Genomic DNA, 21,480 nt, shown 5'->3' on the forward strand with positions numbered 1-21,480 from the left:
AGCATAAACTTGTATTTCCAAACCTGATCAAGCTGTTTTTGGATCTTGCTCTGTTCTTCAGTGACTAGCTTTAGCTTCTCTGCATCAGCCTCTGCAAATTCCCGGCCAGCTTTCTTCGCAGTGCGCTGTTTGGCACACAAGGCTTTCCGGGATTTCCTGTGCGCCCCAATCTGTTCCTCTAGGAACTTCAGCTGCATCTGCAGAAGTTGCTGCGTGTGCAAGAGCCACTCTTCATACTGGTGTTGCTCTGTATCATCTAAGCATTGACAAACCCAGATGGGATGGTCAGAGATAAAAAATAAATAAAATAAAAAATTAAAATAAATAAAAAGATAATTTAGTTTCAAATCTATTTAATCTTATTTCTTCGTCTAACATGTATTATTAAACATTTAATATGTACATTGCATTCAATTGACAAACAATTAAAGCATTTTAACAATACATACTTATGATGCCCTGCACAAACTGTGGAGGATTGGGTCTAGCTTGAGCCTGGTCACTTCCATCACCCTCCTAAGGAAACAATTAATAAATCACACAGTTACTCATGCCATTCCCCACACCTTTCTTATCATAAATCAGATATCCAACTAGGGATGTAACGGTATGAAAATTTAACCCCACGGTTATAGTGACCAAAATTATCACGGTTTTTGGTATTATCGCAGTTTTAAAAATTGTGTGTACAATATGTTAAGAAAGCGCTGATGGGTGTAGACATTAGACAAGCTGAAATATTTTAGTTTAAAAAAGTGTGACAGTGTTTATTACATTAAAAATATAGGCAAACCCTTATTGCCTTCAGCAGGATACCGATCATCACAGCAGTGGCAATATAGTCTCTAATGGCTTGTCTTGTTTCTATTGCATATTTTGAATTCATAAACTTTATATATTTTGCTAATAGTTAAGAAAATGTTAGGATCTGCATAATTACTTATAGCTAAAAATATTCAGTAATTTGAATACTTCATATTGATTTTTAAACTATTACACTTGTCTTTAATGACTTTAATGTTGTGGAGGTCTAATTGAGGGCCTGTCACTTTAAGAGATACGTGAAGTAGCTTAATTATATTAACCTTCATTCGGTTTTAGAAAAGTAGTCACTCATAGTTCAAGGATATCCGTTTTCATTGAATAAAATGAATGTTCAAAAAATTAACAAGTCAAAGAAAATATTCCTGGGATCATAGAAAAGATAAGTGTCTTGCAATGTTAACTTCTATGATTTTGGTGAGCACTAGGCTACATTAATGATAAACATGACGCGTGAGCTAACGGGATAGTTACCTTGATGGAACTCTGTCAAGATGTAAAAGTTTGCCAATAGGCTGTGTAGCTTTTTTAGGAAATTGAACTAAACACTACAGTAAGCCTAAATGAACTAAATTCCATAGCCTACTGTATGTATGTTACCGTGGCATTGTGCTTGGTTGGAAATGTAGGCTGCTTATAGCTTAACTTATGATTTGGAGTTTGGTATCTGTTATATCCAATGAGTGACACCCAGCGCTCAACATAACACTTCACGGCAATCTCCTGACAACGTTAGTGGAATAGCCTAGATTTAATGTGAACGTGTAGGCCAACATAAAAAGACGCAGAGTGGCTACATGATACAGCGCACGTTTTGGGGTGAAAATGTTGCGCCCTTTAAAAGCAGATGTAGCCTTATCCGAATCATGGTTAAATCCATCAATTAGACAACATAATTAGTAAGGTAAAGTTTTGTTTCATAGTTCAAGCCTTCAGCTTGTGTCAAAAGCAGGCTCGGATGAAGCTGGGAGGAATTAAACACGCGGTTACCACACCGTAGTATCAACTGCGGTAATAATGATATTCGAAATGAACACGGTAATTGTTATCGTCAACATTTTTATCATGGTTTACCGTCACACCGGTAATCGTTACATCCCTATATCCAACAAATGAGTAACACTCTACCTTGGATGGTCCAGCTGAAAAATGGCCCTGTGGGTCTCCACTGCCTGCAGCTGATGCCAGCCTTTGGGCTAGAAGAGATACTTGTTGCCTGGGTGAACAAATGGTACAATTAATATGATAATCAATATAAACAACTTCTTAACTACAACTTAATAAGTAAGGAATAACTAATCATGTACCTATTAATCCCTGGAGGACCACCCATGGGGTCTTGATCCAACACCCTCTTGATGCCTTTCAGAGCTACCATTTTTGCTTTAGCAATGGGGTCCATGATGTCATCCGTCACAAACTTGTCCAGATCTACAAGACATTCAACACCAGAACATTAATATTAAACTTACCCATGTTATCCCAATATTCAATATCAATCAAAGTCTACAGTAAGGAGAGGCAACTACCTTTGTCTGGGAAGAAATTATTGCCAACGGTGGGTTTGACCATTTGTTGAGGTTGTGGAGGCTGTTGTGGATTTATGCCTGGATGCATGCCTCCAGGTTGCCCTACCCTTATCATTCCTTGTTGTGGTGGCATGCCAACATGGGATTGTGGAGGTACCATTGGTGCTCCTATTAACCTATGCTGCTGCTGTTGTTGCGGCATCATATGTGGTGGTCTCGGCACCATTCCTTGCTGACCAATTAGCCCCTGGGGGCGTTGATGAGTAGGGAGTAATATCTGGCCGGGCCCATGAGGAGGTGGCTGCTGCGGATGGAGAGGAGCTCCCATTCCTCCCTGCTGTAGGGCATTAAGTTGCTGTTGTTGCTGTTGTTTCTGGAGTTCCTTCTTTTCATGTTCAAGAAGATCCTGTATTAATAGGGGGAGTTCACTGGCTTCAAGTGAGCTCTCCACTTTATCAAGATCCACTGCTGGTGAATGCTGCCCCCCTCCATCTGGTAGTCCTAAAGGATCCTCGCCAAGGTCTGGATGTGGTGTAGCTGGTGGAAATGACAATGGATCAGCCTGATTGGAAAGGGGAAAGGGCATCCCTCCCAAACGAACTGTACTGAGTGAAGCAGTCGGGTTCTCTCCTCCTGGCTGTTTGGCTGTGGGAGCGGATCCTCCCAGCAGCATAGAGACAGCTTCACCCATCTCGTCTTTTACAACAGCAGAATTTGGCTGCTGCTGAAGCTCAGACAGACTTTCCGCGGTGAAACCTTTGTCTTCCAGCTTTATAGATGCAAGCCTTGAGCCATCAGTGCCCTCAACCGACGAATGTGGTTGCAAACTATTAGAGGAGCTCTCAGCTTTGGGAGTAGGGACATTTTCAGAGGTTGGCAAAGCTGTGTCTGGCCCTGCCAAACCAGCCTTTGGTTTTTCTTCCACCTTGATGTTAGCTGTAGAAGACGATGTTGGTCCTTCCCCCTCTGCTTCCACCAAGCGCAGCTGATCAGAGAAGACATCTTTCGGATCACCCTGATCGAGCTCTGGGTCAGTGTAGGCCAGCAAGTCAAACTCATCACTGTTGAGCAGATCATCCAAATGTGGGTCAGCTGTTTCAAGGTTGTCTAGGTTGCCCAAGTCATCATCCCCTTTGTCAGGATCTAAGTCCAGAGTTGCCAAATCATCCTCATCCTCCACTCCTGCATCTCCTGTAGCATCCCCTAGCCCTTTGGGAGCAAAAGGATCTTCTAGAACTGCTTCTGGAAGATCAACACTGTCTGCTGGAGCAGTTGGTTGTGCTCCTACACCACTTGCTGGTGTAACTTGCTGAGAATTCTGAAGCGCACTGGGAGTGTTGGGGGTGGCAGTGGGCATCTGGGGTTTGAGTTGCAACTGCTGTGGAAGGTCAGCTCCCTGTTGAGACAGTAATAGCCCCAAACCACCTTGCTGTAGCCCTTTTCTCATACTCTCTGCCTGAGCATCAAGCGTTTGAGGCATGGGCTGCTGTACCAATTGAGGAGTCATAGCCTGATGGGGTACAAAGTGCCTTGGGCGTGGATGAGCTCCCCTTGGCAAGAACTGTGGTGCGAGGGGCATTCTTTGGGCATTATGCCTCAGCTCTATAAACTGGGGTGGTGGACCAGACACACAAGGCTGCATAGTCTCACCCCCAGCTCCTTGGACCATTGCCAGAGGGTTGGGCATACCCTGCATGCCTTGCATTCCCATTGGGTTATTGATGGGGGCACCTAGCTGATGTCTGGGTCCCATAGCATCAATCCCAGACGGTTGAGGGAACCTCCGAGGTCCTGCAGTCTGTCCTTGCCAATGAGGTGGAAATGGAGGACGAGGAAAAACACCCTGGGGATTGGCAAGTCCCTGTGGCCTATATTGGGGAAAATAACAGTAGACATTTAGAAAATGTCCATCTCTTAATTATGAGACATGATTAGGTGAGTCTACGGTGATTCTTAAAAATAAATGATCCGATTGTATTTATATTTAGGAGCCTAGCAGCAAAGGCACTCTTACAAAACTTCCACACGTTTCTGTGCATTATCGCTTGCCAGTGGGTTTTCCCATTTGGTGGTGTGTATGCATTGACGCAAGATTGACGGTTCAACAGTCAGTCACTGTTAGCTGGCAGTGAAATGTAACTAGCTTGCTAATGCTAGATATAGTTGGTTCACACTCACACATAATTTCAAAGCGTGTTTTGAGGTTACAATAAGGTTTTTTTTTCCAGCGTATAATGTCACTCTCAATTATCTCAGTAATTTTTTAAATCCAAGCATTTAACAATCCAAACAAATTACATGTATCTATCTACAAATACAGCAGTCTCAGACCATCTTCTAAACTCAGTCCGCCACCTTGGTTGATGTTAAAAGCTGTCAACGCTCATTTGCATAACCTTTGCAACTTGATTTGCTGGTGTTTGCGCTGCAGCTTGAAAAGTTGAATAGGCAGACCAGAGCAAGGCAGTTTATGGGAATGTCATGTCAGGATTATAAAATAAACCATAACAGCTCAGACAGACTTTATACAATACATTATCAGTATCATGATTATAAAATGTAAACCCAGAATACATGGAAAAAGGGAAGTAGGGTGTATGAGACAGACTTGCTTACTACCCTGTGAGCTGTGAAGTTGCTGTTCTGAAATATTACAAAAGTGTGGGAGAAAAAACCCAACTAAGAGCTGCTGTGAACGGCCAAATACCTAGAATATAACTTGTCGATACTTGAATGATTCATGTTTTAATGATTCCCTGCTTAATACAGATAATACAAACTATTAAAAGGTTCGGTCAATTTTCCTCAAAGAGATTATGTCATTCTTTGTCATAGTAAAAATGACAGCTAAGCTGACATTTACTGATATTTTAGACATTATTTTTACTGTTGTGGGAATATTTGACATGCAATCATGACTTTAAGAAAAATGACAAAATGACAATACAAGAACGTCCCAGTTTTCAATACCTCAAAAGTCATGGCTTACTTAATGAGAGCCTAAAACAACTAAATGCCATACAACTAATAGAAATTCACCAAACCTTGCTACTATGGGTTACTTAATGTTGTCAAATTCGTAACAATCATGCAAAAACATGTGCGTTCAGAGAAAATATCACGTATATGAAATCATCCCGATTTCATGATCTGACTTTAACACCAACTGTAACAGTGAGGCGTGCCATATACAGAATGTTAAGTTGCATATTAAAAGTGACCATACCTGAGAGCATTAGGGTCCATCACTGCAGGTGTCCCAGGTGGGCCCAGTCCCACTTGGAGGGGGAGTTTCCCTGCAGCTGCTGCTTGAGCAGCTGCCGCAGCTACTGCTGCTCGGTCCTGAGGCAAGACACAAAAACATGTGAGAGAGCTCTAAACAAAAACATATGATATAAGAACATATGAACAAGATTTTTCTGCAGCATACCAACACATTAACAACTGACTAAGCACATCTATTAGCAATCAAGTCAGCTCTGGATCAGCTCTGAAAGGGCATGTACCTGTGGGTATGGTGGCGGGGGTCGCTGACTTCTGTCTTGCTGGTATGCTGCAATGTCTCCACCTGGCCAAACTGGGACAGCAGCACTTGCTGCAGCGGCCTCCTTCTCCTGACGAGAGTTTCTTTGCATTTTCTGTCTGATCAAGAACTCTCGCAGCTTCTGTTTCTAAATGAGGCAGTGTTATTGTTATTATTATAAAGGAACAGAGTTATTGCAAATCACTATGAAAGGCCATCAAAATAAAATAAAATCAGTTACAATGGTGATGTACCTGTTTGCTCTTTTCCATATCTAAAGGACTTAGACCAATGAAGGCTGGGTCCTGACCAACTGACATATCCGGCATGTCCTGTGGGGTTTGCATGACCGGGACCTGGGACACATCAGGTGGTCGCACAGACGTGGGATCCTGGCCCATAGGTGGCAGTGGCATCCTGGGGTGGAAGTCTGAACCCACAGGCTGCTGTTGTTGGAGCTGGGCCTGGGGATGCTGGGGTTCCCCGAAAGGAATCCGCACCTGCTGCTGGATCATCTGTTGGGGCCCAACACCAGGGCTTCGACTGAAAGCTGGCAGCCCAGGGGGCTTTCCAGAGAGTGGATCCCCCATTGAGGGAGAGCAGGGGGGCATTGGTGACTGCTGGTTTGGATGAGGAGAGCCTCGGAAGGTCTGACCGCCCTCTGGGACTGCAGAGGAGGGGCGAGGAGGTTTGTGCAGTGTGGCAAACGGGTCTCTGGACTGGGGGCGCGAGGGTGGCCTTGAGTAAGGATCAGGGGACTGGAAACGAGGTGTAGCTGGCGACTGAACTGAGAAAGCATCATTGGACAGGGCGCCGGGAGTGAGGGGAGACTGCGAGCTGCCCTGAGACTGTGGGCTGGAGGGCACCCTTGGGTGTGACTCCTGCTGGGGCATGGGCAGCCTCTGGGGCAGCGGTGAGGAGCTGTCCCCAGACAGAGGCCGCGGAGTCAGGGGAGGCTGAGCGTTAGGGTCTGAGAACGGGGCAGGGGACTGCCGGTAGCCCTCTGATGGGTGATTGGGAGAGGCGTTAGGGGGGAGAAGAGCACCATCTCCCTGGTGCATCCGAGGGGTCATAGGAGCCTTGAACAGTCCGTCTCCCGAGTCCAGCATTCCAACAGGGGAGCCAGTGCCAATATCTTGGCGCCCAGAGGAAGAGGATCGGGGAGAGGGAGCACTCATATCAGCCCTATATTGGCCTACCCCGGCTGGTGAGGAGGGCACTGATGAAGATGAGGGGGATGAGCCGTATTCCTGACGCACGGCCTGCTGATTGCGAAACGGGTCTACATAGTGAGTACTGTGAGGAGGGGAGAAGAGAGGGGAGTCCCCCAGCCCAGTGGCCCGGGATCGGGGACTCTCAGGTGGGCATAAGGGTTCCTGAGAGGCTGGCTGGGGCTGAGGCTGAGGCATGTGGCCTTGCTGCTGGGGTCTAAAGAATGGGTCAACCTGCTGAGCCCTCCGCATTCCTGGTTGCATGTCGAGAGGGCCCAGGCTGGCTGGCCGTCCCTGAGGAGGAGGTGGGGGACCCTGGGGGCCAGAGTGAGGGTAACCTGAGGAAGAAGCCTGCAGAGGGCTGGAGGAAGCCTGCGAGAAGGGGGTGGAGGGGTGAGAATGAGGATGAGGTGACTGAGGAGGCAGCTTGGCAAAGGGATCTGTCCGGGCATCTGTCGCGGAGCCTGGGGTCTTAATGGGACCGTCAGGGAAGAAGGTAGAGGATGAGGCCGAGTCGGGGGCGAAGGGAAAGGGGCTCTCAGCAGAACTGGGCTGAGAAGGGGTGGAGGCTGAACCAGATGGAGGAGGGATCTGAAGGTGTAGGTTCGGTCGTTCCCCTTTAACTCGAGCACCTCCTTCTGTCTTTATCGTCCTGCACACCTGACTCTCTGCCTGCTGTAAAGGGGAAACAAAGAGCAGCGCTGAATATCTACGCAACATGGAAGCACTGGCTATACTTTTAGAAGGTCAAGAAGAAACTATGTAGAACTGAGTGCAAATACAGCATTTCTATTTTAAAGAGACCCTATGCAACTTTCTGCAGGAGACGATCGCTCCTTGTTTACATCTGGAAGTCTGAGACGAAGAACCACGCTTGCAATTTATATATTTAAATATAGCCTATACATGTATAAATATACACGCTAAAGCTGTCAGGGAAGCTCTGCAGAGAAAATGCAAGCATAAAACGAGCGAAAATGAAAAACGAAACCGAAACCAGAGATGAAATCGCCAATCCTGCATAGTTCCTATTTAAGTCCTTACCTTCTGTGCTTTATTAATGCGCTGAGCAGCTCTGTTGTCTTTGGCCATTTTCTATTGGAAAAGACAAAGATAGGTAGATGTTTACATTTACTGCATGACAGTATTGCATTTTACAATTATTGACCATTATTGCATTTATAAATCAGAAGAACACAATTAACACACCAAAAAAGGACCCTTGTCCGCAGCAGATACTTTTCTCCAGATTTTCATTATTTGTTTGCAGCGACTGGACCAATCTGCGTAAAATTCAAAAGAGGAAATATTAAGGCTTCTGAAAAATGAGCACACACTTAAAGGGATATTCCGCCATTTGTGGAAATACGCTCATTTTCCACCTTCCCTCGAGCAAAACAATCGATATTTACCTTGTTCCCGTTCATCCAGCCATTCTGTGAGTCTGGCGATACAACTTTTAGCTTCAGCCTAGCATAGATCATTGAATCGGATTAGACCATTAGCTTCTCGCCTGCTAGCTTCATGTTTAAAAGTGACTAATATTTCTGGTAATTTTCCCATTTAAAACGTGTGTCCTCTCAATTTAGAAAGTGCAATAAGACCAACTGAAAATGAACCCTGCCGTTTTTCTAGGCTGATTTGACATGGAACTACATTCTCATCTGGCGTAATAATCAAGGCAACTTGCAGCTACTGGCACTACTACTGCTTGATGTCTATGGGGACTATTTTCAGATGCTGCGTACGATATCACTGCGCCTATGGTACGTTTGCAAGTTGCCTTGATTATTACGCCAGATGAGAGTGTAGTTCCATGTCAAATCAGCCTAGAAAAACGCCAGGTTTCATTTTCAGTTGGTCTTATTGCACTTTCTAACTTGAGAGGAGACACGTTTTTAAATGGGAAAATTATCAGAAATCTTAGTCACTTTTAAACATGAAGCTAGCAGGCGAGAAGCTAATGGTCTAATCCGATTCAGTGATCTATGCTAGGCTGAAGCCAAAAGTTGTATCGCCAGACTCACAGAATGGCTGGATGAACGGGAACAAGGTAAATATCGATTGTTTTGCTCGAGGGGAGGTGGAAAATGAGCGTATTTCCAAAAATGGCGGAATATCCCTTTAAACTCTGCAAGTGTACAGTGTACAGTGGCCCACCCTTAAAACCTCTCGCTATTCATCTTAATGCAGAAAAAATTACATTGGCTAAGCCTGACAGACCTGGATAGTCCTGCTTGAGCGTGGGGAAGTTTATGTTGGCGTAGAGCACTGGGGAGATGGTCGACAGCTCGCCCAACTCTTCATCCTTCTCCCACCGTTGCAAGCTGCGTTGGTTGTATGACAGACCGTCACCCTCCGGTTCAGTAGGGGTTGTGGGAGTTGATGGGGTGGCGGGGGTGGATGGCGTGGCCCATGGACTCTCCTCCCCTTGGTCAGGGCTGAACAACCCTCCTCGATCCCTAGAAAATCAGAACGCAGGAAAACTCTGGCATTCAGATGGGCCTTTCTAGGACAAGTATGTTCAGCTATTACTGTTTCAAAAGCAACGTACCGCATGTCCAAGAAGGGAGACTGGGAGAGCCCAGGAAATGAGTCCATTACAGCAGCAGAGGGCAGAGACCCAGACAAGGACGTGCCTGCATAAACAATAATTGTAAATCAAACATAATGGGAAAGCAAATATAGAAACTGCTACCTCTTGTGCCATATCAGACTACGAAGAAACGTTGGAATGACTATGAAGGCATCACTTTGGGGTATGGCATTCATCCATACCTGGCAGAAGGCCCCTCTGTGGGAGGCCGCCACGGTCTCCCTCTAGAATAGGCTTCACGCCGCCAAGAGGGCACCCCTCCGATCCTCCCAGGATCTTCCGGAAAAATTGCTCAGAGTCCTGACTCTCAACTCCCTGCGGAAGACCTAAGGGCCAGACAAAACCAAATTTTGCAATCAGTACAGTTTTGGTTTAAGAGATACAATACAAAACACTCTGGACATTAGGGATGTGCTACCTTCACTCCTCTCTTTGTCTTGTGCTTCAGCCTGATCTCTAAGCGAAGAGGACTGCCCTGTCATCTCTGAAACATGAAAACAGAGTTAGTACAAATGCACCAACTAAAACAGATGGCTCATGAATCTTTCAGCAAGGGACAGGTGGTGTCAGGGTTTGACCTACCCGTCCCAGCTCCCTGAGATGTTGGTCCCATACCTCCTTCATGCTTTAGCTGGAGAGCGGCACCCATCATTCTGTCCTTTGCGTCTGTTCCTACAAATATACACAGATTGGAATAATTACACTCACATAATCCCCAGACAGCAAGAGGCATTTCAAAACACCACTGACAATAGTGTTTACCTGGTTCCAGAGGCATAGGCCGAGGGCCTTGCCCAGCCAGGGGAGGTCGCGCTAGGCCCTGAGGATGTCTCTGGCCTGGTGGAACCAGGAGAGCTTTCTTACTCTGATCCAACAATGTCTTGCCAAAGAAAGCCTCCTGCATGGGGAACACACACATACTGGGGTTAATCCTTTGAGTACAGGTATTTCAAGGTCCAACACAACTGTATAGGGCAGGGGTGTCAAACATAAGGCCTAGAGGCCAGATCAGGCCCACCAGCAAGTTTCACACAGCTCCCCAGATGTTTTAAGTAGGAAGAGAAAAATTAGAAGAAGAAGAAGAAAAAAGACAAAGGATTCACATCCTGTTGTGGTTAACAACAGGTAGGTTTAGTTTACATGGACACTTTTATTCAGATTAGAACCAGATTAAAAATGACACATATAAACACCTTGATCAGAATAAAACTGCCAATCTGATTAGAATTTTAACCAGAATAGAAGGGGTGGTGCCTTTCGATTGAACAGCCATGTATAATCAATCAGGTTGTCTGCTGTAGTTTCTCAAACAAAAGCAAAGCTACAACGGCTATCCCATCATATTCTAGAGCACTTTAGAGCACCTGATCAGAATAGAATGTACCCCATGTAAACAGATGGCACATTTTTTCCCATTCAGAATAGTTTAATCACAATGACAAAATAACTGTCCATGTAAAACCACCCCACCACATATGCAATATCTGAATGACATGACACATTGCTTAAACTTAGCACTACGAACCAGAGGTGGGACAAAGTCACTTTTTGTCAATTAACAAGCCTCAAGTATTAACACTGAAGTCCAAGTCTGTTGAGTCAAGTCCAAGTCCAATATGTTGTATTATGCAACCACATATCAATATGCAATCAGTAATGCTTTCAATATCATTCTTATCAATATACTGTATCACACTTTATGAGTGTTTTAAAACTTTTTCAAATGTGGAATAACAATCCCAAAGGCAAACAAGAGTATACTTTGTTCTCTTATAGAGGAAAAGTAAAAGTGAATACTGGTTTTGAATTTAATGACTTTACTAGCTGGAAATTCTATGTCCCAGCAGTCTACAACTTTAATTGAGAGAGGAGTGGGGTAGGCTAGTGAAAGAGTGAAGTGTGTGGATGACTATTTTGGATGGGTGAGTGAATAGCTTTTACAGTGTCATAATGTTTCCATGTTTCATGGTTATGGTTATGGTTATGGCTACGGCTATGGGATTTAGAAGACGCTTTTCTCCAAAGTGAATTCAATACAAAGTCCAAATTCATCTTATTCAAAATGTTTACCTCAATAGAAAAAATAATGTCAGCAAATTAGGCAATGGTAAACTAGAATACAGTTGTCTAAAAACAACAACAAAAATGAGCAGGAAAGAAGTAACAGGGGAACTGCGTCTATGTACTCTGCACAATGACAACACAGTTGAATCTATTCTAATCTAACCGTCTTGTCAAATGTGCCATCATGGACATGATCAAATCAACAGGAATCCTTCTTGCTCTAAACTTAAAGGCCTACGTAAGACATTGTCTACAAAATTGAAAACATAAATAGTGTGTGAGGCTGTATGAGCGCATAAACCCCGTTTGTGTGAAACGGTTTGTGCTGCTCCCGTCCAAGTATCCTACAGATAGCCTACATGCTGTGCAATAGTTTATCTGCTGAATGGATAAACATGCCTGCAGGAGTTAGCCTACAATAACACATGACTACCTATGCATTCCAACCAGCGCTAATATCATCAAGGCCATAGCCTACTCAACACCAGATGAGTAACATTTAGTCACAATACTTGTTTTTTCAAGTCAAGTTGGAAGTAATTTCCGTATTTTCCGGAGTATAAGTCGCACCAGTCAAAAAATGCCTCATGAAGAGGATAATGCCATATATAAGTCCCACCTGACTACAAGTCGCATTTATTCAGAAATGTATTCACAAAATCGAAGACCAAGAACAGACAGAGGCTGTAACTAGACACAGGCCAAAATGTTAATATTAATGATGAGAAGGTGTGAATGGCCACCCATCTGTAGCTGTAGACAGCTGTAGACAGTAATGTTTACTCCTCTTTCATTTTGGAATTATTCAAAAACATGTTAAATTTCATATATAAGTCGCACCTGACTATAAGTCGCAGGGCCAGCCAAACTATGAAAAAAGACTTATAGTCCGGAAAATACGGTTCTAATTTCGCCAAGTCATCAAAATCGTGCTTGAGTCAAAGTCATGTCACGAGTCCACACCTCTGCTATAAACCATTGTCAGGGAGAGAGGGGCTGCAAAAACTGATGGAAGTAGGATATTTAAAGAGAGAAAGAGCAGTATATGACAGCAGTGCATTATTTGTACTTGTTTGCTTATAGGTAGGTATAGCAAAGGAGCTTAACATCAAACAACACTCTGATGCCCATGTAGAAAAATGATAATGACCATGAGAATGACAGCCCCCACGAGGTCTCACTCCAACAAATCCAGCCCACTGCCTAATAGGAGTTTGACACCCCTGGTATAGGGCGTGGTTTTAAACATATAAAAGAGGTTAGTACCTGCAGGTAAGCAGGGAACATATCTTCCAGCTTGCTCTTCTTGCGCCCCCGTCGCTTTTTGGCTTGCTCTCCTTCACCTTCCCCTGTCTTAACCTCTGGGGGTCCATCCATGGGGGTGTCTGGATGTGCACCTGACGAGCAGCGGGGAAGCAAAACAAATCATCAGAAACTGTTTATGTGGACTCCCTTGACCCAAAACATGTTTAGAAAATAACGCTTTCCCGTACCATCCTCCAGTTTGGTCTCATGAGGTTGGCCATCTGCTCCTCCCTCCCCTGAGAGAGCAGCGATCTGGCCCTTCCTCATCCTTGTGTGGCACTTCCTCTGCCGCACCATGAACCCACCAATTCCTAGCAACACACACCAGTTCATTAGAGCACGAGAGCACAATCAATTTCACCAGTTCGGCAGGGGTGAACGCAACAGGACCGTGTCTTACCTGGCCTGTATGGTTTTCTTTTTCTCTTCTTCCCATCGTCCGTCTCCTCTACTCCTCCCTTGAGTCCATCTGGGTCCGCCAGCCCCTCAGCGCCTCCTTCTGCTCCCTCCCTGTCTGCGCCTCCTTCCCGGTCAGGGCTCCCAGGAGCCTCCAGCTTCGGCTCACACTCCATTGGCTCTCCACAACCTTTGAAAGAATTATTAAAGAAACCAAATGAGCATTCATGGCCACTTCTGAGGATGCACTGCATAAATCAGAGACAAGCCAACGGTGCTGACACTAGGGGGCAGAGGTGGAGAAGCCCAGCTTCAGAAAGTCCGTCCACATATCTGTGCCAAACATTCACTTCAACCAGCTGATTCTAATTAGCACAACTCCTCATCAGTTTGCTGCTCTAACTGGCTGAAATCATCTGTGGACAGGTAGAGCCAATACATGGTAGGACTTTTACTTTCTGAAGCTGGCCTTCTCCACCTCTGCTAGAGTGTAAGGAGTGTAGGCATGTGTAGGGAGAAGAACTCTGACCTTTGCCCTCCTCGCCGTCTACCTCCTTCAGCTCAAGGCTGTCCTGGACATCCCCACATAGGGTGCCCAGGCGAGAGCGCCGCTGACGCCGCTTGTGCAATGGTGACATGGAGAGGCTCCGGAGCAGGGACATGCCTGACTCAGTCAGCCACACGCCTTCCAGACGGTAGAACTGCGGCTCTGTGTGGAGGAGAGGAGACACAAACAAGGTCAGCACTACATACAAACAAAGGCGGATTTTATCAACTGTGTACCTGCATTCCTCGAACCAAAGAGAGAAATTGCAAACATAAGCAACATTTTTAAAAACAAACCTTCATGAGAACATGAACTAGGCAAGGAACAACAACTAAGCGTGGGAAACACTCACCCGGCTCTTTGATCTTAAAAGCCGACATCATGGGGGAAATCACTGGAGGCGCAAAGTAAGATACATTAACAAGGTAAACTACAACAGAAATCGTATGTTTTTTAATCGCCTTCGAGATTTTCTGTATAACCGAGAGGCGCTCACTTACCCACAGGCTTGGGCACATAGGGAATGCAGGCAGTGCAGGCAAATCCTTCATCAGATGCCTGTTCTACCTCATCCTCAGTGTAGAGACTTTCACACACAGCATGCACCCATCTGTGGGGAAAATAAGTCAGGAGATGCACCAATCGACCCATGATGACCACATTAACAGACAAACGTGATGGAGTCTTAAGTCGCAGGGAAGACAACCTAATACATATGTGCATGAATGAATCACATTTCCATTTTTAAATATAACCTCTGTGTGTGTGTGTGTGTGTGTGTGTGTGTGTGCTCACCTGTCACAGTGCTGGCACTGAAGCAGTAGCTCCTCCTCCTTGAAATTCTCTCGGCACACAGGGCAGGTGACCAGGCTGGCACAGGGGCCACAGTGGGTGTAGTTGTTCTGCCACTCGCAGTGGAACCCCGGGGAGCTGGCACCGCACTGCATGCAGCACACACACCTGCACGGGCATCACAGACAGCAAAGCGGTCAGAGAGGAGCAACTGCAGTGGGCACAAGGAACTGCTGACCACCTCATACGTTCTACGCCTGTTTAATGCATTTAATTTACAATTACATACCCTCATTTACCAGACGCTTTTATCCAAAGTGACTTACATAGGTCAGTTATATTACTGACTTACATGTCAGTTAAGGACCATTCTTCTTAGAGCAACTCGGGGTTAAGTGCCTTGTTCAAGGGCACAGCGGTGGAAGCCGGGCAGTGAACACACACCTCGCCTGTACTATATGCTAGCCCCACTCCTTAGCCATTACGCTAACACCACCCATTTAATACATAATGCATCCAGCTTGATGTGGAAATAAGATGGTATACAATGAGACTCCTAGATTATTAGACATGTCTGTCTTTGGCAACTGTAAAGCTCAAGCTGAATTTAGAACTCAACCTGCTAACAGCTGCAAAGGTGAGAAGTCGACAATTTTCTTCATGAATAACGAATAAGCTTGTACAATATGCTGCAGTCCCAAACAAATGTGAAGAATTAATTTATAGATCTCACTACCTCCCTGATTCTGTAGTCTAGACCCAACCACTGATTACCAAGCAATTTCAGCAGACCTTTAAAGAGAAATAAAAAATATTCTAACTAAAAAACTATTTAAACTAAAATGTTTTATTTAATGAAGGGCTACTGCACCATTTGCACTTCCAGCCCCCTTTCGGGACAGTGGTAAGGGGCGGGTCCAAGCAGTAGGTGTGGTAGCTGACATCACAGTCGTCACACAGTAGCAGGCGTGAGGGGTCCGAGGCCTTTCCGCACACCTCACAAACGATGCACTCCAGACATCGCCAGCCCTTTCGCAACATCATCTTGGTGATCTGCACATAGAAAAAAGTCACATACATTATTCATAGTCGATCATATTCATGCAAAGAGAGAGCATAATGGGTAATATCTGTGAATGTGTGCAGTCTGTTTCCCTGTGGTAAGGGGGCATAATCATCCTCTTAGAATTATACGGTGCTATCTGACATGAATGAATGAGATTATGTTAGTAACTCAATTTTGACACTTTGTGAGGTGAGGTGTATCTTGTAGTTGTATACATTTTAGGACATTAAATCTGAAGAGGTTTGTTCCGCTTATCAGTATAACTCTTCTGAGGGGACGAGTTGCAGTGAATGAATGCTTACCTTGCTGTTGACGCAGTACGGATGGTAACACTGGGCACATTGGGCACACGCAAGCAGCTGCCCCTCCACGCCCTTGCCAAAGCTACCACACACCACACACATGTCCTACAGAGAGAGAAGGCCATTCCACTGTTAACACTCCTGAGCCAGTAAGAACAAGGGGCCAATGACGTTAGACGACAAAGCGACAACTTACCTGCAGCAGGACAAATTTATCAGTGTTTGAAAAGAGCACCACTGTGTTTTGCATGGTGTCATCTTCCTCCTCCTCCACCTCTTCCTTGCTCGGTCCAGTGTCTGTGGTCATACTCAGCTGCGGAGAAGGAGAGATCAGGTTCAGGGGACACAAGTGATGTCGGTGGCGGGCTCAAACACTAGAGTGTTTACACGAAATCAAAGCTCCCTCAGGCCCTTAACAGTAGCAGCTGACCAGAAATCCCCACCCACAGCTTTTAGTAACCAGATCTGTGCATGAACAGGTGTAAGGGAAGAGAAAGTCCCACAAACGGATCAACTTCAACTGCTATTAGCAGCAGCCGTGAGAAGTGGCAGGTGTGCTAGGCGTGAACGTACCAGGAAGGCGTCGATGCAGGAGGCCATGGCTTTTAGACGCGACCGGCCACGGCCCCTTCCACTGCCACCGCCACGAGGACGTCTCTTCCCTGGGAAACCGCTGCTCCGCCCCTGGGAAAGCACAAGCAAACATCGTTGTCGCCAAGTCCAAATTCCACACCTTGGTACAGTTACTACCAAGACAATCCCCCCCCCCCCCCCTCCAGACGCCCCAGTATGCAGAGCTGGGCGGTCCTTACCTGTCTGATGCGGGAGCGTCCTGGGGAGCCGCGGCGCCTCACCTTCTCCCGGTCCAGCTTGAGCGGGTCGAACGGCAGAGAGTCGTCCGTCTCCGTGAGTAGCGAGTCGGAGCGCGAGCGGCCAGCCGGCATCAGGCTCAGATCGACGGAGTGCCCGTGCGGGTCGTGCTCGGACGGGGAGCCCAGGAAGCCGCTGCTGCTCTCGTCGCCGTGGCTCATGTTGGACGCCTCGTCCAGCAGCAGCTCCGGCTTGCAGCCTCCCTCGAGGGGATCCACCCGCCGCTTCCTTTTCACCCGCCGCACGACCTCCTCGTCGTCGTCGTCATCGTCCTCCTCGCCCGCCACAGGGCAGTCTTCTTCCTTCGCCGACGACTCCGCCAGGGCCTCCTCGTCCTCGTCCAGTGCCTCTTCGTCCTCCTCCGACTGCGCGGGCCTGTCCTCCATGTGCAGAGAGGGAGTCGGCTCAGCCTGTTCCTCAGAGGGTGCCAGCGCACCTTCTTGCGAGTCCTCGGCGAGCTCCGTAGGCCCTGCCTCCTCTGTGTCCATGGCAACAGGCTCAGCCTCTTGGTTGTCGGTTGGAGGGGTTGGTGGTCGGGGAGGAGACTTCCTGGAAGCTTCAGCAACAGCCACGTCTTCAGATGTTTCCTCCTTTGTCACCTCGGTCTCTTGCACAGGAGCCTCCTCTTCCTCCTCCTCCTCCTCCTCCTCCTCGACCTCCTCCTCCTCCGGACCCATGTGGCTCTCCGGTTCTCCCCCTGCTGCACTGCTCTGAGCTCCAGCCATGCTGTCTGCCACATGGCTCTCTGGGCTGTCCCGGATGAGCTGGCTCTCAGCCTCTGTTCTGCTCTCCTCCTCGCTGCTGGCAACAGTTAGGCAACTGGCTTCCTGTTCAACGCTTACACTTCCTTCTGTTGACAAAAGCATGACAGTTAAACAGCGCACTTCACATTTCTGCAAGAGCACAGTGAGCTTTTAAAACAAACAGTGCCAACGTGACACGCTTATTTCAGCAGCAGTTTTTTTTCACAGAGACTTCTGCTACTGTGCTGAACAGACGGACTACTTTACCTGGAACTTCAGATGTGACCGGAAGCTTATCAGATGGAGCTTCAGCAGGAAGGACAGTGGTGGCTTCTCCCTCCGCGTTGGACTCCGAGGGGGCTTCGCCTTCCACCGCATCCACCTGGAGCTCCACAGCTGTTTCTGTGGGAACCCCAGTCTCCAAGACAGGCTTGGCCGGCGTCTGTCCCTCCTCACAGGGCTCTGGTGGAACTTCCTTTTCCGCATCGGATTGCACCGGGACGTCAGTTTCCACGGCACACTCAGAGGGGACCTCTGTGGCCTCAGCCTGAGGTCCCTCTTCCATGATCACTTCCTCGACTTTTGTCGTTCCAACCACCTCAGTGTCTGTGCCTACAGAGTGACATGACAGTGAGTTCAACCATAGCGCAAAACCTCCGAGAATCACCCTCTAAGTGCCACAAACAAATTTCCACTTACTGCACCAAAATGCAACAACACTTTGTTGAGGCTGTGAATTCTGGCCAGTGCTTTTTGAACCCTAACAAGCGTGCATGAAAACTCCCCCACCCAACACCCAGCAGCAGCACTCACCCAGCTCCATGGGAACCTCTTCCTCAGTCGTCGTCGTCGTCGTCTTCTCCACCTCTTCCTCTGGTGCCGTGGGAGCTGGAGCTTCTGCTGGGGCCTCCGGCGCGGCCTCTCGGCACAGCACACACACTGTTTTCTCCTCCAACGCGCCGACCACAGCACACTCTGGGTGCACCCATCTGCAAAGTTCAAAGAAAATGTGGCATTCAGAAATCAAAAGCTAAGGACAAGATGCATTGGACACATTGCTCCTTAAGGCACATTAATCTGCATGGTCATTATCCATTCTGTAAATGCAAGCCAATGAACAGCAATCCCAACAGAGTTTAATGGCAGATTTCCTGACTTTAACCCTGTTCTATACCTGAACCCAAGACAAAGTATGATTTTGCGATTCTCTAAGATGTGGTTTAAAGACAAAATTACAAGCTCGAGATAGTGCACTCTTATCATCACATAAGGAAACGGATTACTCCCCCCCCCCCCCTCCCAACTGTCCTACATGGTGGAAAGGCATGGTGGGTACGGACCTGTGGCAGGTGCTGCATCTGTGTGGCAGTGTGGCGGGGGGTTCACTGCTCTTACTGCACACGCCACAGACAGTGAGGCGCCGTTGCTGGCACGCCTCACACACGGCGTAGCTCTCGAACCACTGGGCCTCGCCTGGAAGGCTAAGCCCACTCGCCCCACAGTCACTGCACATACGACACCTCTGTATGTAGGAGAGGGAGAGAAAGAAAGAGAGGCGCAGAGAGAGAGAGAGAGAGAGAGAGAGAGAGAGAGGCAAAGAGTGAGAAAGGTCAAACAGGGCAACAGACTAACAGATGGTGTACATGAACTTTAAAATGACCAATAGAAAACCAAGGAGAATCGCAACAGCTCAGCCATTTAATGCAGCTTTAACTGCTTTAGCTCAAACAAAACCAGCACTGCAAATGAGTCACTATGCAAGGACCGTATACCTTCACTGTACACTGACCATACCCTTAAAAAACATCAAAAGCACTCTTACCCGGCATTTCCAGGAGTCGGGAGGCACAGAGTCCATGGCTGGCTGCAGACAGAATGTGTGGTAGCCCTTGTCACATGCATCGCACACCAGCATCTTGGAGTCCTCCCCTGGTTGTCTAGTAAATAGAGGAATAGCATAATTGTGAACAGGGTGAAAATGTCTCGATTTGCCCTCTGATGATGTATTCATGTATCCAAATGCACTCAGTGGCATCAAAACGAAGGTTATGCATATAACCACGGTTCTATGAGTGTCGGATGACCGCCAGAGGCGGTGCTGAAAGCGAAATAGAACGAAATAGAACTTCACCAATACCATAACCAAGCAAATGAATTTATCTTGCTAACAGGGCACGTTGTGATTGCTTTGTGTGCTATGAAAAACACCTGCAAAAGTGAATTTGTGCACAACTTGTGGCATTCACTGAAGTGCCAATTGGACACTTAATCAAATACTTTATTTAATTCCAGCTTAAATGTGTACTGAAATTATATGGACCAAGGCAAATTACTGATAATAGAAGAAAGCTGTGGTCTAGAAGTGGGATGACGGGGCTTGTGCTTACCTGCAGGTCTGGCACACTTTACACTCAGGACACTGCCAGCCTGAGCGGTGCAGCGGCGTGGCACTGATCTCCAAACAGGCCGCATGGTAGTGCTGCCCACAGCCCGTACAGTATAACAGCCCTGATAGCTCCCCTGCAGAGTCGCACACAGCGCAACGCGCTTCTTCCCCCGCTGTAACACACACACACACACACACACACACACACAGGCTTAATATAACATGTACAAACATAAAAGGATGACTCTGACTCAGAGTGTATGCAATCACTCACCAATCTCCTCTGCCTTATCTATGTGCTCCGGACAGAGGAGGGCTAAAAGCTTCATGGACTGGAAAGAGCCACTGGCTGCCGAGCAAGGGAAGTGGTAAAACCGCGAGCACCCGTCTGCCTGGCACCGGATGGTAGCTCCCAGTCTTTTACAATAGTCACACAGCTGCACCGAGACAGGACGATAAACACAGAGCATAATCAGAATCTTGGGATCTATGGAACAGGAAGCTTCACAGGTGAGGTAATCTGAGGTGGGGACATACCCGTTGTATCCCTGAGATGACCGCCGTATCCACATTCTCCAATTCCTGTTCCTCGCCCTCTGCCTGCCTCACGCCATCAGACCACACCGCACACCAGTGGTGCACCCAGCAGCTCCCTGTGGCCAAGAGAACCCATTACTCCACTTGTGGATGCCCACACAATATAAACATCATCATCCCATATGTGCATGCCAAGGACTGAGCCTACATAATGGAGGTTTATGGAGTAAACTGTACTGCACTGCACTGTAATGGCAGGTCAAGATCATACCCGTGTCATCAAACAGCGAGGCCAGACAGCTGGAGTCGGAGAATCCGATGGAAGACAGGTCGTCGTTTCCGGCCTCGGGCAAGACAGGAGCGGGGAGCTCCAAGGCAGGCCGGTCGGAGGAGGGCCCAAATCGCCGAAGCTCTCTTTGTCCGTGCAGGCTACGCTCCACACAGTTGCAGAGAGCACAGGCTCTTGAGCTCTCCCTGCAGAGATAGAACAGACATGAATTCTACCACTGTCCGTCCCCTTGTGTCTTCCTCCATAAATAAATTAAAAAGTAATAAATTCACCCTAGAGTAAATTTTAAAGGAGTCGGCTGTGGAAAAGGCACATAATATCAAGCCCATGGTGTTTATAGTCAAGTCAAGTGATGTTTTAATGCACATATTAAAATGGCTGCAGTTTTATGTTATTCTTCAAGCACTTTAAGCTTCAGCCTATCAAAATAAATTGGAAATGCAACCGAGACAGAAAAGGGAATAGCTCTAATCGAGGTAAAACATCTCCCCAAATCTGTTCT

General features: G+C 47.0%; 1 protein-coding gene across 6 annotated transcripts in view; it reads right to left on the reverse strand.

The window, feature by feature from the left end:
- kmt2d (lysine (K)-specific methyltransferase 2D) overlaps nt 1-21,480 on the reverse strand; it is a 40,383-nt gene that overhangs the window by 13,463 nt on the left and 5,440 nt on the right. For 3 of the 6 annotated variants that reach the window (XM_062540398.1, XM_062540392.1, XM_062540393.1), the window contains exons 4-39: nt 20,961-21,163; nt 20,690-20,805; nt 20,427-20,589; nt 20,154-20,325; nt 19,589-19,703; nt 19,107-19,288; nt 18,580-18,755; nt 18,034-18,378; nt 16,966-17,873; nt 16,727-16,837; nt 16,350-16,466; nt 16,154-16,258; nt 15,657-15,838; nt 14,789-14,953; nt 14,494-14,603; nt 14,346-14,387; nt 13,976-14,155; nt 13,451-13,636; nt 13,239-13,361; nt 13,012-13,142; nt 10,444-10,579; nt 10,264-10,353; nt 10,100-10,165; nt 9,864-10,007; nt 9,640-9,724; nt 9,309-9,547; nt 8,295-8,368; nt 8,130-8,180; nt 6,129-7,760; nt 5,858-6,022; nt 5,578-5,693; nt 2,352-4,219; nt 2,130-2,253; nt 1,951-2,038; nt 450-516; nt 24-256 (exon numbers count right to left, since the gene is read on the reverse strand). In XM_062540398.1, coding sequence (XP_062396382.1) covers nt 24-256; nt 450-516; nt 1,951-2,038; nt 2,130-2,253; nt 2,352-4,219; nt 5,578-5,693; nt 5,858-6,022; nt 6,129-7,760; nt 8,130-8,180; nt 8,295-8,368; nt 9,309-9,547; nt 9,640-9,724; nt 9,864-10,007; nt 10,100-10,165; nt 10,264-10,353; nt 10,444-10,579; nt 13,012-13,142; nt 13,239-13,361; nt 13,451-13,636; nt 13,976-14,155; nt 14,346-14,387; nt 14,494-14,603; nt 14,789-14,953; nt 15,657-15,838; nt 16,154-16,258; nt 16,350-16,466; nt 16,727-16,837; nt 16,966-17,873; nt 18,034-18,378; nt 18,580-18,755; nt 19,107-19,288; nt 19,589-19,703; nt 20,154-20,325; nt 20,427-20,589; nt 20,690-20,805; nt 20,961-21,163 — 9,010 coding nt within the window. The remainder of the gene's footprint in view (nt 1-23; nt 257-449; nt 517-1,950; nt 2,039-2,129; nt 2,254-2,351; nt 4,220-5,577; nt 5,694-5,857; nt 6,023-6,128; nt 7,761-8,129; nt 8,181-8,294; nt 8,369-9,308; nt 9,548-9,639; nt 9,725-9,863; nt 10,008-10,099; nt 10,166-10,263; nt 10,354-10,443; nt 10,580-13,011; nt 13,143-13,238; nt 13,362-13,450; nt 13,637-13,975; nt 14,156-14,345; nt 14,388-14,493; nt 14,604-14,788; nt 14,954-15,656; nt 15,839-16,153; nt 16,259-16,349; nt 16,467-16,726; nt 16,838-16,965; nt 17,874-18,033; nt 18,379-18,579; nt 18,756-19,106; nt 19,289-19,588; nt 19,704-20,153; nt 20,326-20,426; nt 20,590-20,689; nt 20,806-20,960; nt 21,164-21,480) is intronic. The other 3 variants (XM_062540394.1, XM_062540397.1, XM_062540395.1) reach the window with 3 other exon arrangements.

This window comes from Sardina pilchardus, chromosome 7 (assembly GCF_963854185.1).
Source record: "Sardina pilchardus chromosome 7, fSarPil1.1, whole genome shotgun sequence".
Classification (NCBI taxonomy): domain Eukaryota; kingdom Metazoa; phylum Chordata; class Actinopteri; order Clupeiformes; family Clupeidae; genus Sardina; species Sardina pilchardus.